Consider the following 15,934-nt stretch of genomic DNA (forward strand, 5'->3'; position numbering starts at 1 on the left):
TACCTTAATATTTATAATTTTTACATAATAATATCCTCGAATTTATTAAATGTAATTTTTTTTCTAGAATTAGTATTATATGTATTTTTTTTAGAGAAGTATTATATACAATTTATACTCCCACATTTTGGAAGTTTAGTGAATTTGAACCTCATCTCACAATTTGGCGTTGACTTAAAACTATGTACATTTAATCTCCAGTTCCAAAAATAAATAGTATAATTTGTCATGTTATAAAATTATAGAATATCGTATAAAAATGCGAGGGTGTAAAAATTTCGGTTTAGATAGAGCATTATTTTGTAGAAGTAAGTATATATATATATATATATATATATATATATATATAAAATGATCATCAATAAAATTTTCCTTAATGCTTTTTCACCAAAATATAGAAAAATTATTCTTTCCAAAATGTACAGTTTTAGTCGCTATATTTTATGACGAGTTTTATTCAAGTTTTAAATACCGCACTTACCACGCGGATGCCACGCGAAATTTTGCTTACCGCACGTCCACGTTAGCGTGTTTCTTATTATTATTTTTTAAAGAAAAATTAAGTTCATATATCATCAATATAATAGTATAACTACATCCGTCATGTGGGGATTTTCATTACAACATATGTTCGGATGATGACTTAGTATGAGTATTACCTATTGCAAAACAACCAACCTCGTACATTTCAATCAATTTCATACATTTCGAATAGTGATTTGAATGTATATATTGTGTTTAGATATGGTGGGAATTGTGAACTCTATTTACTATAGTGAACTTTATTTAGTATGAATTGGTGTGAACTCTATTTTTTTTTTTTTAAAAGTGATACTATTGACCAAATTATATGAAATATTAGCGGTACAAAGCGCAATTGCCACTATCGGTCAAGATTACATAATTTATGATAAATATTAATGGGGCACTATTTCCGCAGCCTATGGGGTTCTAACCCATAATTTATCTGTTGAGATATGTGTGAGATTACAATTTACCACTAGATCAAACTAGCTACCATTGCTAACTATATTTAGTATGGCTTTTTGTTAACACTAGTTTGTGATGTGAACTCTATTGTATATGTGTATGTGAAATTGTGAACTTTATTATATCTACGTGAAGTTGTGAACTCTATATTTTCATTAGGTGTGGATTGAATATTTTACAATATCTATGTTTGTGGAAATTTATTTGTTTTCAATATTATTTATGAGAAATTGCCTCATTTGCCACCAATTTCATAACATTTTACCACTTTCCACCAAAACGCTAATTTGTCCCAAAATACCACCGAGATGTCAACATTGTTGACATTTATGTCAACAATGTTGACATCTCATAGTGAAAGGAAAAAATAGATGTCAACATTGTTGACATGGATGGTGGCATTTTGGGACAAATTAGTGTTTTGGTGGAAATTGGGAAAATGTTTTGAAACCAGTGGCAAATGGGGCAATTTCTCATTATTTATTAAATATCATGTGATTTTTTTTTTATAACGGTTTAGCTCAAATGTAACACTTACCACAGTATACCATTATTATCAAAAGTAAAAAGTAATCCGGTAAAAGTGAAACCGCAACATGATATTGGTTTTAGAAGGAAGAAAAAAAAGAACATTTCGAATATTTTTAGCAAAATTATAATCCTTAACATAGTTAATAAGAGGCAAAGCCTCTTTAACTTTTATCCTGGTGCCGCCACGTGGCGCCTCCAGGAGGCGACACGTGGCAGCCAGTTTTTTTTTTCTTTTTTTTTGCTTCCGATTTAGTTTTTTTTCGATTTTTTTATTTTGGTTTCCGATTTTGGCTCTTTTTTTTTTTTTTTTTCTTTTTTTGCTTCCGATTTTGGTTTTTTATTTATTTTTTCCTTTTTATTTATTTATTATGGTTTTGGTTTTGAACTTATTTTTGCTTCCGATTTTGGTTTTCTTTTTTTTTTTTCCTTTTCTTTTTGTTTTGAATTTTTCTTTTTTTCCTTCCAATCATTAATTTTTTTTATGTATGTTATAATCATAATTGCTAATACTATATTATACTATATCAATAACATACATTATCTTTTATTTTTTTTCCCGACCTTTAATTTTTTTTCCCTCTCTCATCAATATATTTTGTATATCTTTTTATTTATATTATTTCCTTTTTTCTCCCTCTTTCATCAATATATTTTGTATAATTTTTTGATGTATACTATAATCATGATTACTAATACTATATTATACTATACCAATAACATACATTATTATGAGTATATGTTATTATATATATATATATATATATATATATATATATATATATATATAGTTGGAAAAACTTTGATTTCTTTTATCAGAATTTAACTTCGACTTTTCCTTACCTAAAATTTCTTTTTCCCATAATACTTCTAAGAAATCCGACAGATAGAAAAACATTCAGTATTTTGAAAACCTTTGAATCATAAAAGAATTTTTTTCGGGCAGTGTAGCAAAATAGCCAAAATGAAATTATGAAATTTGGATCTAGCCTATGTTTGACAATTTTTAGGGATATAGCCAAATGGCTTATGTGGCAATAATTAAGGTCTGATTTGCCCTTATTTATTAACAAATTCGTCATTTTCTCTTTCTTATTTTTTTTCAAATAATTTTTTTTTGCATCAAAACTTCAAAAATTCATATCTTTCTCATACGAACTCGAAATTGAGTGATTCCAAATCCTACGGATTCGTGACGCCAAGATCTTCAAAAATAGATCCATTATGTTTGATGAAAATTTATTTTTAATACCATGGATGTAGAAAAATTATGTTATTACCTTAAATATGGAAATAATTGAAATTTATAAAAAAATATGGAAATATAAATATAATACATTAAACATAATTTTTCATCGAACACAATGGGTCTATTTTTGAAGATCTCGACGCCACGAATTTGTAGGATCTGAAATCACTCAATTTCGAGTTCGTATGAGAAAGATGCGAATTTTTGAAGTTTTGATGCAAAAAAAATTATTTGAAAAAAATATGAGAGAGAAAGTGACGAATTTGTTAATAAATCAGGGTAAATCAGACATTAATTATTGTCACATAAGCCATTTGGCTATATCCCTAAAAATTGTCAAACATATGCTAGATCCAAAATCACATGTTTAAAGTGGTCTAGTTACTTACAAATCTCTTTTTTTTCTACCTTTTGTTATTTTTTAAACATCCTTGACAACGATTTTGATAGATTTAATTTAATACAATAAAAAATCTTCAACTTACTCTATTTTACTTATTTTTTTTTACTTTAAAAAAAAATTAAAAAATTGTTAACTCACCCATCGCGCGTTTATAAAACTAGTCTACTATAGAAAAAGTATTATATAGGGTCAAGCGGCTATATAGCCAAATAGAACTTAAGCTTTTGCAAAATAGCCATAATTTATCAACTATAAGCAAATTAGCCAAAGTAAGATTAATCTAGGTTGGATTAAATTTAATCCCAACGAACTATAAAGACATAATGTAAGGTTTATAACGGCTGGATTAAAATTAATCGAGGCAGGATTAAATTTAATGACAATCTGGAAATCGAGAATCTGAAGCAGAACCGAAACATCTCCTTCTTCGGCGACGTGATTCTTGCGTCCTCGACGCTCGCGATGTTCCCGATCGCTCCGACGGCGGCGACGAAACCGGATCGCTGCGGGAGAAGACTCAACGGTCTTAGGGCGCCTTCTTCGAAGACGATTCTCCGAGCAACGTCGTCTCCGGAGGCGGCGATGATGGAGACGGCGAGGGCGGCGAGATCGCGGAGGGAGTGGTGGTCGAGGAGGACGAAGCCGATTCCGCCGATGAGGACGAAGTCGATTCCCCCGGCGGCGAGAGTGAAGCCGATTTCGTCGATGAGGACGAAGCCAATTCAATCATCTAGTTAAAGTTTTTGAGAGATGACTATTTTACAAAATAAATGAAACTATGGCTATTTCGCAAAAGCAATAGTTCGGGATTGGCTAGTTCATACAATTTTTCCTATAATTTATCTACATAGTTTGACCAAAAAAAAAAAAAAAAAAACCCTAAAAACAAATCATAGGTCTGAATTTCGAACCATTTAAACTAGATGGCGCGCTTTGCATCACCGAGACGCTTTTTGAATCCTAATTCTATCTCGCATATTTTTCCCTCGAAAATCCTTTCAAATCTCCACAGGAAAAATTCTATGGCTCGTAAGCTCGTCTGAAAGAGAAATGGAGTCTCAGCGTTCTTTCTCGTTGTCTTCTCCAGAAAGCGACGCCCAGAATTACACAGGTCGGTGCTTCTCGAGTAAGTAGCGGTATATATATATATATATATATATATATATATATATGATTTGATTATACGAATGTATATATGTAAATACGAATGGTCTATATGAAAAGAATCTGTGCTGTGTGATGGCGTTATTGTACAGACATGAAGAGTAAGGAAGATGAAATGATAAATGTAGCTAAGAGGATCTTAGAGAACGTAGATTTGATGTCCTTTATAAACATGGACTTTCAACAAGTGCGTTCAATGACGAGGATCAGAGAAATTGCGCACGGAATAGTTGAAAGCAAGGTCAAGAAGGTAGTCTAGTAGCTCTTAGCTTTGTTTATTACCAGGCTCCCGTGATGTTTATTTGAATTTCCATTTGTAATCGTGAGCGATTTTCAGGTCACGGAGAACGATAAGGAAAGCGCGATGTTGTGTGCTAGCGAAAAGATGGTAAGCAACGATGACTCTCGTGTGATTCTGAGTTCATAAGAATCTTGGCAGTTTATTACTGTTTTTATTAGCTTTTCGGTTCTGCTTAGAGATCTGTTGCAATTTTGTTTTTTAGAGGAATAAATAGTCTTCTTAAAAACAAGTACCAGCTTAGTAGTAATCTCATATTGCAAATCATGGATGTATTTTGGGAATCTGGTTGGCAGGTGAAATTTTGCAGGAGCACGGATGGCATTTCGCAAAGGTTGGATTATGAAGGTATGGAAAATGGGGTATCTTATTCCGAGTTGTGTATGAAGGAGATTGTTTCTACAGTTGTTACCAAGCGAGCCAAACTCACGGTGTCTCGGAATAATAATCCTATCGAAATGGTACGGTGATATGATGTAATGTTGTTATGCCACTGTTTAGCTGTTGCCGTTCTGTTTCCCAACCGAGGCTAATTTTTGTTACGATATCATGTGTTTAACACATTACAGGTTGACGCGGTTGATGCCATGACTGTGGAGAGTAATATAAACTTGGATATGGACACAAGAGACAATAGCAGAGATATTGGGGAAATTCATAAGAGGTTGTCAAGTGAAGAAGAAAACATGAATTCCAAGACTGGAACCCGAGGGGATACATTGTGTTTGGGACTTGGGGATGCCCAGGTTATAGAGGAGCATGTAGTAGTTGTTAACGGAAAGGAAGTAGCTAGGAATTGTGTTGAATTTACACAAGCACAGGGACACGAAGGGGAGAGAGTAGGTGGGTCATCGTATTTGGGGGTTGGGAATGGCCAGGTTAAAGAGGAACAACATGAATTAGTTGGTAACAAAGAAGCAGAATCTTGCAATGGTGTTCAATTTACAGAAGTAGAAGGAAACCAATGGGATACAATAGATGGGTCATTGTGTTTTGGGGTTGTGGATGCCCATATTAAAGAGGAAGACGAAGGAGAAGCCGAATCTGAAGCTTGCAACTCTTCTCAATTAACAGAAGCAGCAGAGGAAAACCCATGGGATACAATAGATAGATCACTGTGCTTTGGGGTTGGGCATGTCCATGTTGAAGAGGAAAACGTGTTAGTTATTAATGGAGAAGCTGAAGCTTGCAATGTTCTTCAGTTTACACAAGAAGAGGGAAACCAAGGAAATACGATAGATACGTTAGTTATTCAAGAGGAACAACGTGTATCAGCTGTTGTTGGAGCAGCGGAAGCTTCCAATGATACACAAGCAGAGGGGATGCTGATTGAAAATGTCGAGGTGGTGATGAGAGAGGCTCCGAGTGCTAATCAGGATGAAAATTCACTTCAAGAAGCGACCTTTAATGCAAGATCTGAACTAGGAGTTACCGCATCTATTCCGCTATCTATTATTACTTGGCCCGGAGACGGAAAGGTGACCTTTGATTGGCTGAAAAATGTTATGAGTACACTCGATCAGGCTTCAAAAACACTTCCACCATCAGAATTTCAGTCTGTCATGCCAATTATTGTGGTGGATGAGCTGTTGACTGCTGCTTCACATATCTTTTCCAAAGAACCAAATTGTGTGGAAGTTGACTGCCACAAAGAGGGTTCAAGAGTAGTTGTCGTCGGCGACATTCATGGACAATACCATGATTTACTCAATCTTTTTGAGCTTGCTGGGCTACCCTCAGAGAAACAATTTTATGTTTTTAATGGAGATTACGTTGACAGAGGAGCATGGGGCTTAGAGGTGCTTATGGTCTTGTCGGCCTGGAAGGTAAGATGAATGAGGTTTTGGTTGATTTTTATATAAGCTGGAATGTATGATTTCCTTGCATATTTTCTACGACAAGTGTTACGGTTCTCTCGAATTTCATTTTGGAGTAAATGAGCATGGGTTAGCCAACTGCACTTTGTTGTGTCCCATAGTAATCATTATTTTGTCATAAAGATACTATCTCATTGTTGGAAAAGAATTTTACAGTATTTGCATCTCGTTTTGGAGTTCTCAATTTGGGTATAAACCACTAGTCTAAGAAGCAATTTTATCTTTTGATTGTTATCAATCATAATTTAATTCTTTGTAGGTTTTGATGCCTGATAGAGTTTATCTGCTGCGTGGAAATCATGAAACTAAGTACTGCACATCTGTATATGGTTTTGAGGAAGAAGTCAAAACCAAATTTGGCAATCAAAGTGACTTGGTCTACAAGAAGTGTTTGGAATGCTTCAAGAGCCTCCCTCTTGCCTCAGTTATCTCAGATTGTGTATATACGGCTCACGGAGGTCTTTTCCGTAGCATGAATGTGGGTCCTCTTCGAAGGTCCAAGAGAAAGAGGGTAGATAAAGTGAAGTTGGGTTCTTTAGAAGACTTGTCTAAAGTGAATAGGTATATTATAGATGTTGCTGATGAAGATCCTAGTGTATTGACTGACGTGCTATGGTCAGATCCATCAAAGAAAAATGGTTTGATTGAAAATGGGGATCGAGGACTTGGTCTCTCCTGGGGTCCTGATTGCACTGAAACGTTTCTCAGACAATCCAAATTAAAGGTAAAAAATGAAGGAAAAAAAAACAGCTCATGATTTATCGATCACTATTACTTTTTCTTTTTGTTCCTTCAAACAAGCTACTCCATAGCTACCTGGAAGAGTCACAAGACTAAAGCTCATCTCTTATGTTTTTTTTTTTTTAATGACAAAACAGTTGATCATAAGATCTCATCAAGGTCCCGATGCAAGGGTTGATCAAGACGATTTCGGGGATATGCTCTGTGGCTATAGCATGGATCATGTTGGAGATTCCGGGAAGCTCTATACTTTATTTAGTGCTCCCAGCTATCCACAGGTTTTATTTCCCACATATCTACAAACACCTCGGGTTTCCTTTTTCCAGACATTGGTAGTTTGAATATTTTCTTATATGAAATACAACCAAGTCATAATTTGGAACGCGCACGCTTGCAAATGCACTCAAAATCCCATCGGGATATGATTAAAAATTGAAATGAATCGCTACCGATATTTTGGTTCCTGTTATGGCTTCTTTTTTGAATGCTCAGCCAAATTTTTCTGTATTCTTTTACAGTTTGGTGAAACGAAGTTTGACAATGAAGGGGCATATGCTGTACTGACTCCTCCAAATTTTGAGAAACCGTCTTTCCATTCATTTAAAGGTGTAGAAAGACCAAAGGTTAGTCAGTAAAAAGAAAACCTTTTGTGAAAGAAAAAGCAGAATGAACAGAATATACGTGATAGAGTCATATTAGGAAGGAAAAAGAAACTTTTTTTTACGGTAGTACATGCACATATAAATGAGAAAAATCATGACATTGGGAAAGCTTGGTTTTCCCCCTCTTTATACTATACGCAGCATTTTCGAGGCTGTTTAAGAAGATTGGTTGAATGAGCGAGTTGAATACAAAATTTGACATCAATTGTAACTTGATTATGTTTCCTTGAACGTCCACTTTAGCCTTCATTTTCTACGTCCATGGAACAATTACCATGTTTAATTTCTAAAGAACTGTAGCAAAAGATGTACTCTGTACATGATTTCCTCACAAGATGATTCTAAAATAGCCTGTCAAAGACAGTTGCTTGGTTCTATTTTGAAATGTTGATATGATATAACCAAAGAAGCAGTATACTATATATGTCTCTGACATCCACATGATAACATACATAGTATAATAGTAATGCAAGTGAAGCAATCTTGTCCTATGTTTTTTTTATGGTATTTGTTTTTTGTTTTTTTTTTTCAATGTCAAATTCTAACGTATATGATGCAAAGAAATACACCCTCCTTATCAATGGTTGTCCATTTGCACGGTGCAGCCTATAAGTACGGGCTCATCATCAGCCTCTCGGGCCGATAGTCCAGCTTGGATGAGCTCCGTGGTCGACACTGAGGAGCTTGGAATCTCTAATCTTCCTTCGTGGAGCGTCTCTATGTCGGGTGGGACCAAAGTTGTCCAAGTTCCAAGAGCCCCTTCTGTGGAAGGACTGCCTCTGCATATGCCTTCAAACTTGCAGGTCTCAAAACCAGTCTTGTTTCACATTCCACCATTGTTATTCGCTTTATTATTATTATTATTATTATTTATTTTATGTTTAATAATAACAAGGAGTTCTCTCAACGCAGGAGACTCAAAGGGCTGCGTTTGAGTATCTCTTGGAGCTCGTTGCTGGTCTGAAGCACATGCTTTCGAGCAGAGTGAGTTCTGTCTCTCTCTGTCGTTCTGTTTCGTAATCGTCCCTCACTAGCTGATAATTTCGTATTCTTGTCGTTGTTTTGTAACGCAGGCATGATATCAGAGTGAAGTTCGAGGGTCGGGCTGTGAAGTTGTTACTACGGAAAGACGTCGAAAAGAAATACCAGATATTATTCATTGATAACTAATTTGTTGTCCATGCATGTCTCATACCCCTTTTGTTTCTCCTGTATAGATTCAATTTTGTTTTCATGGTTTAGGGTGTAATTAGCAGGCTAGCTTACATGTTCTAGCTGCTTAATGCTGATATGTGCTTTTTGTGAATTCTGATTGTGAATAGGTCATCCATGGATTCCTACGGTTGGAGAAACAATTACCTTCCCTGTTATATTATTTTATGAAAAATAGTTTTTTTCATCCGGGTTTTCTTACACATTCAAACACCATTGGAATGGACGATTTTCAATTTCAAATGGATGGCATATATTGTTCTGTTACCTAAATTAAATTAAGAAGATAGGGCACTCTGATCGACAAGAAACATTATATTGGCACAAATACATGATAAAATTAAATTCTGAATAAATAACACGCACAGAACGATCTGGCTTTAAATGTCCCGACTAATTATGGAAGTCTCACTAAGTGATAGTTTCTTTATTAATGGATTAAGTGGTAAATTTAAATAGCTGAATGTAACAACCAAAGTAACAAACAACAGAACTAAAGCTCACAAACGACTATTACAGGTTTCTTAATCTGTCTTTCATACAATCAATAACTTAAAAACTGATAAGACGATCAATCTACGGGGCAATATACGGGCGAGCGTCGTTGACGAGTATTACCTCTACTCCTTGAGAATCATTCGTCGAAGACCCATCTTAAACTTGTTATCACACATTAATCACTCATAAATAATAATTAATCAAACATTCCCGATTTTATTTTACTCTGACTCGTCATCCTTGACATTGGAATCGCCGGACCTCTTTCGTTTCACAATGCTCTTACGCCGCCCAGGCTTGCGTGACTCTCCGATGATGTCCACCAGACAATTGCGAACCGAGCTCTTGATCTCGTCGAGCAGCTTCTTGTCCCGCAAATCGATCTGATCAACCGACACCGAATCCGCTATCGTCGCAATCTCCTTCATCGCCGCAACCTGCAAAAAAAAATCAGGGCCGATCGACGTGCTTGTTGTCTAAAAGCTACTCGCTGATTAGATAGCAGAGTAATTGACTTGCCGTTCTTTGGAACTCGGATTCGAGAGATTCGGGTCTTCCCACGGATTTACGGGTAATCCTCTCGTACCACTCCATGTACTCGTTTTCGCTCACTCCTTCGACGTCTTCGATGATGCGGAGCTTCCTCTCCAGCCATTCCTTTACCTCGGATTGGAGTCTCTCTTTGGCATCCGAGTCCACCTCGTCCGTCAAATCCACGCCTTCGTCGAGGGCTCGGATTCTCTTCTCCCACCGCTTGACCTTCTTCGGGATCGGCTGAGGTAACCCGAATTGCCTCATGCAGCGATCGGGCAAGTAACGCTCCGCCTTGTCGCAGCATATCAACATCGTCTTCGACGTTTTCAGGTTCAAGTTGTTCTTTATGTGGTCGGGTACGATCGAAGGATCCAAATCCTTGTAAGGAAGCCACTGGACCTGTGTATCAGTTTGTCAAGAGTTATTACTGCCATGACCGTGTGTATATCGTCGTCACTGTGACCGTACGTTTCACTTACATCACTCACTGAAAGAGAATCCAAGGCCTTGCGATAGGCGAGCAAGTTGATCGACGATCTTGGACCGCTCTGCTTGCCTCTCCACCTTCGAGCAAGTGGAAAGCTACCTCTCGCTTCCTCGTTCGCCTTTGGTAGGCCAATATTGAGGTAAAAGTAGCTCCAACACTACAGAGACGAAAAACGTTTAGCAGTGCAAGGACCAGAGACATTACCACCATAATTCAGGCGAAAAAAAAAAAAAAAAAAAACCCCTCACTTGCAACAGAGTCAACGAGCCGCTAATGACGCCCTGAGATTTGAAAGTGGCGTTGCCGAGGGTCCGGTAGAGGATTGCGAGGGCCGCAGCGCCCCAAGCGAACTTTCCGGCCTCGTCGAAGTTCTCGAAAAGCGGAAGGTACATGATAGGGACTTTGTTCCCCGTGGTGGTGGAAAATATCGTGCTCCCGATGAGGTAGAGCAGATAAGCCCTCGTGTAGCGCTCGACGATCTCGGCGGGGGCGTCCTCGGGGCACCTCGAGAAGCACTCCTTGAGCCACGTCAGCTTCAACATCCCTCCGCTCAGATCGTCCGGCGCTTTCCCCAGAAGGCTCTCGCAGACCTCGCTGGGCGTCTCCGACGATGACGTAGCGACGGGCTTCCCGTCGACGGCGAGGCCGAGGATGAGACCCGCGTCCTCGAGGGTTATCGTCATCTCTCCCACGGGGAGGTGGAACGTGTTGGTCTCTCGGCGCCACCGCTCGACCAGAGCCGAGATCAGAGCGTTGTCCAGCGAGTACGACGGGATTACTCTCAGGTGGTTCAGCCCGGTTTTCTCCACCAGCTCGACCTGCCTCGGCGTCAGCTTCCACGATTCCAACAGCGACGTGTGTTCGTGGCATCTCAACGGACCTCTCTCCTGAATATTTCGATGAGAGTTTCGGTAAATCAAGTGCACTTGAGCTATTAGATAGTCACAGCCGTATTATTATATATAGCCATATGAAAACTCAAGCTTTGCCATATCGCCAACGTTTTCGTAAATTTAAGTAAATAACAAAGTCAAAAAGACATTAATAGTTGTAAATATTTGTTAATAATTGTAAATAATCATCAGACTCCAAGGGCATAAATGGAATGCTAAAAACATCCAAATAATGCCACATCTGCATAATGACTATTTATTTAAAATTTACAAAAGGTTGGCTATATAGCGAATCTCCAAATTTTGGTGGCTTGATTACTGAATTAATTGTTATTATATTTTGATATGTTTATAAGATGTGTACGGTAAAAGTAATTTGTATGATCTCGAATTAGACCAACTGAAATCTGTTTTGAGAGACTCGTGACTCCAACTCCCCTGATAAAATCCCATTATATACCAGTGCCTTATCCTCTTGTAATCTTTCATATCTATAGACTAATCCAACTTCTAGTTATACTATACAACCTTTCTCCTGAACATTTCGATGACAGCTTCGGTAAAATCAAAATCGCAATTTCGGGAGCTCCCTCGACTATATCAAGTGCACTTGTGCTACTAAGTCACAGCTGTATTATTTTATTTTGATGTGTTTGTACGATCTCGAATTAGACCAACTGAATTCTGTTTCGAGAGACCTACCCGTGACTCTCCTGATACAATCCCAATATAAATCTTCAATGCCTTTCCTCTTATAAATTTTCATATCTATAGGCTAATACAACTTCTAATAAAACTACAGTAACCTCCTTAGATTTACAAAAGAAACTGAACATTTTACTGAAAAAAGAAAAAAGTTTCAGAAGTCTGGGACTAATATATTAATCCTGAAATTACACTATTATTGAATTTCACATATATCTAAATATCCTAACAGATTTGTGTAGAGAATTTCACAATCATGGAATTTCAAGACCAAGTTTATAGGTATCTGATTTTTCAATACCATGTTCATGAAATTTACCTGGCCCTCCCAAATTGCTTGAGAGACATGGTTCTCTTGATCGTACAGCACAGACTTATCAATTGGTCCTGGATCCGCAACCAATGCCATCGAATCTGTGAGCTTAAACAAGAATGAAACACCATTTTACAGACTATTTGAAGCAGTTTTTTTTTTTTTTTTTTGGTTACTAATGCATATTTCTGCTCTTTCCATATCAGTATGACACACGCGTTTGAAAGCACAGACACAATAATAAAAAACTATTTGATACTTCTTGTTCTTCTTCACAACGAAGCTCTTTTTCTAAGTGTGTTTTGTAAGGAAAAAAAAAAAGGGTACATAGTTGAAATGATAGTTCAGCTTAAGGAATTAGGGAAAAAAAATACCCAAGCTTTAATCACTAACGTGAAGACAAAATCGGTCCTTTAAACCCTAAACCCGACATCACACGCGACACAAAACGAACTTAGTCAAGTACAGAAGCGAGCTCCGGAATTCTCTTTCGTAATCATATAAAGATCGAAACTTTTCCGAGCTCAGAAGCTTACTTTTCTCCAACATTTCGTTTTTTCCCTAGAGAGCCAAACAAAGGGCTCGGAAAGAGAGAAACGCTCGGAAAAGCGCGAGACGAAGCTCAGTGAAAGGGTGATAGAGCGACTTACTGAGATAGAGAGTTTCTGGATCTTCTCCGCCAAGAAGGCGACGGAACGACAGGAAATGATTGTCGTCTGGTACGTCAGATTCGGTGCCTGGATTTCAGGTCGTAGCGAGTGGATATGACGAGTTTGTATATAGACTATAGCAATACAGGTGTTTAAGCTGTCGTCAGAGGCGGGGCAGAATTTGATTATTCATAAAATTTGGGGTGTCAAAGCGTAATATCGGTAGGTTTTGGGGGTATTGTACTAAGTAACAATTTGTTAAAAAAAAATTCTACTAGACTATTGCTACCTTAATCGACTAAGGTTACAATGGTCGAATACTTGATGAATTTAACAAATTTAAAGTAAATGGATATTTCTATGTTATTTACTATCATAATTTAGAGTAATAATTCTACATCTCTTTGTTTTATAGTTATAATTTACATACTAATTGTAATTATGATCGGTGTGTATCATTTGATAATTGAGTCATGGACGTGTTAACTAGGATTTTGTCGTGTCATCGATCTCGTGTTATATCAGGTTAAGATCCAAATATACTTGAAGACATATTGCAATCATTTTGTATTTTACGAACCAAATTGTCACCTCTAATTATTATATATAACTGATAGCATAAAAACAATATTATGATTTTCGCTTTTGTCTCGTATCGATTTAAGAGTAATAGACCATATTTTTCTAGAAGCGAGTCTTTAATTGTTCTGAAAAAGATGAGAATACATTAGGACAAATAACACTTTTCGATGTGACAAAAGTCGCATCCAATGATCAAAATGGATGCGACATTGGACAAAGTCGCATCCAATAATTCACATCTGATGTCCTTGGATGCGACTAGTCGCATCCATTATCGCATAAAAAACTATTCTATCATGTTTTATTTGGCGGGATATTGGACTATTGGATGCGACTAATTGCATCCAATAGTTTTTCCCGCATTGTGACTGACATAGTATTGGATGCGACGCCTTGCATCCAATTTTAGCTTTATTTAAAAAAAATATTAATTAATATTTACTAAATGAATAATACAAAATAGAAATTCGAATTAGAAAATAAATTTCTTATCAAACGTAATATAAAATATTCTATACATTCGATAACAATAAACCGTACTAGAAAATATCTTATAAAACGTAAAAGTAAATTAGGTAATAATAAATATACAATTTTTCCATTGTGGCTGATCATCTTCCGCATTTGCCTCGGGATGCGTTGCTGCCTTCTCTTGCATTGTTGCCACTAGGACGTTCTCGCTGAAGCTCGACAGAAGCTGGCGTCTGGTCATCAACCCTTGTAGCTGGTGGCGGCGTAGTCTGAGGCTGCGGTGTTGAGGGTGACGGCTAACTCGGTCTCATGCTCTGTGTAAGCTCGAAGATCTGTCGTTGCACCTGCTCCATCATGGTCTATTGGGCTTGTACCGTTGACTGCAAGTCGCTAACAGCTGGATCGTGCCGAGTGCGAGAGGACGAACCTGATGACGAGCTCGCGTCATGAGCTACATCTAGGAGCAAAGCTCCCTTAGGGATCATGGGACCTATCCCTGTTTCCTAATCTCGACGCTGCCCGAGAACTAAACGCACTGTTGCCTACTCTACGTCATCGATGTACACCTCTGCGCCTTCTTCCTCCACTTGCCGCTGAATATCCACCATTTGACTCTGGATTTGTTCCTTTACAAATGTGATAAAATACCACGTTGCACGTTTCGCGGCTTTGCAGTAAAATCTAGGTATCTCTGGTCTAAATTCTTCCACGTCGTTCCATCCCCAGGATGTCGCAGAACGCATTCTTCCCTGACACATTCTCTTTTGTGCCCCAGGACATCTGAAGCGACGTGTGGCGACATGCGTACAACCGCTTTAATCGATCTTTCATGGGAAAATATCGCAATATTTTTTGTGGTATTTTTTCTCGGCATTCTTCCATCCGATCTCGTTGCAAACTGGGCAGCTATCAGCTTTCTCGATATCTTTTCGAAACAACACGCAATCGTTGACGCAAACGTCAATCATCTCGTACCCCATGCCAAATCGCTTTAGTCTCGCTGTTCTTTTTCAGAATTTGATTACCAACTGGACGAGACTTCCTCAGAAGTTGCAAAAGTTCAGTGAATGGCTTGTTCGTCCAATGGTTCGTGACTTTGATGTGCATCAACGAAATCAAGAACGACAAAGATGAAAACTCTTTGCATCCAGGGTACAATTTCGCTTCCAACTCCGCGAATAGATCTTCAACTTGCTCCTTTGCATGCACCTCGCTCGGTGTCGGATCCGTAAAGTCGTCGAAATTCTCGTGATCCATGATATCATGGAGAGCATCGTGCAATCCTCTGTCTCCTCTATAATCAGACATCTTCTTGGGTAAGGAAACGATATTTGCCATGATGATACCATTTAGTGTAATTTGGGGTAAATGCCTTGTTCATGAGGTGAACCCTTACAACCCCGTTTTCCTGTCATCTCGTATTGTTGCAAGACTTGCAATGACACTTGTATTGGTCATTTTTGTTCGGTCGTTTGCTTGCAAGGAGGATAAACTCATTAACCCTCGTTATATACTGCAAGCTTAACCAATCGTACTTTTTGGGGTCTTTTCGGGTCTGGCCCACCTCATCATCGCTTGTTCCTTCCTTTCGATTGTCCTAAGTCTCTTTTCGGGTCTGGCCCACCTCATATATATATAAGAAGGCCACTCCCACACCCACTCTCACTCCTACTCCAC

The 15,934-nt window shown here is 37.8% G+C and overlaps 1 protein-coding gene across 2 annotated transcripts; it reads left to right on the forward strand.

Moving 5' to 3' along the window:
• The first annotated feature begins 4,089 nt into the window (after positions 1-4,089).
• On the forward strand, positions 4,090-9,299 carry LOC149385751 (serine/threonine-protein phosphatase 7 inactive homolog). 2 transcript variants are annotated; one of them, XM_089625335.1, is made up of 11 exons: positions 4,090-4,296; positions 4,427-4,584; positions 4,672-4,722; positions 4,929-5,093; positions 5,202-6,458; positions 6,769-7,233; positions 7,388-7,528; positions 7,769-7,873; positions 8,518-8,715; positions 8,825-8,896; positions 8,986-9,299. In XM_089625335.1, the coding sequence occupies exons 1-11, from the start codon at positions 4,221-4,223 to the stop codon at positions 8,989-8,991; spliced, it is 2,694 nt and encodes an 897-aa protein (XP_089481461.1). In that variant the 5' UTR covers positions 4,090-4,220; the 3' UTR covers positions 8,992-9,299. The 2 variants fall into 2 exon arrangements, with proteins under 2 accessions (XP_089481461.1, XP_089481462.1); XM_089625336.1 differs by having other exon boundaries at positions 4,090-4,281.
• The last annotated feature ends 6,635 nt before the right edge of the window (positions 9,300-15,934 follow it).

Source organism: Urtica dioica, chromosome 9 (assembly GCF_054948205.1).
Source record: "Urtica dioica subsp. dioica isolate 48M chromosome 9, U.dioica_male_clone48M_v1_H2, whole genome shotgun sequence".
Taxonomy (NCBI): Eukaryota; Viridiplantae; Streptophyta; class Magnoliopsida; order Rosales; family Urticaceae; genus Urtica; species Urtica dioica.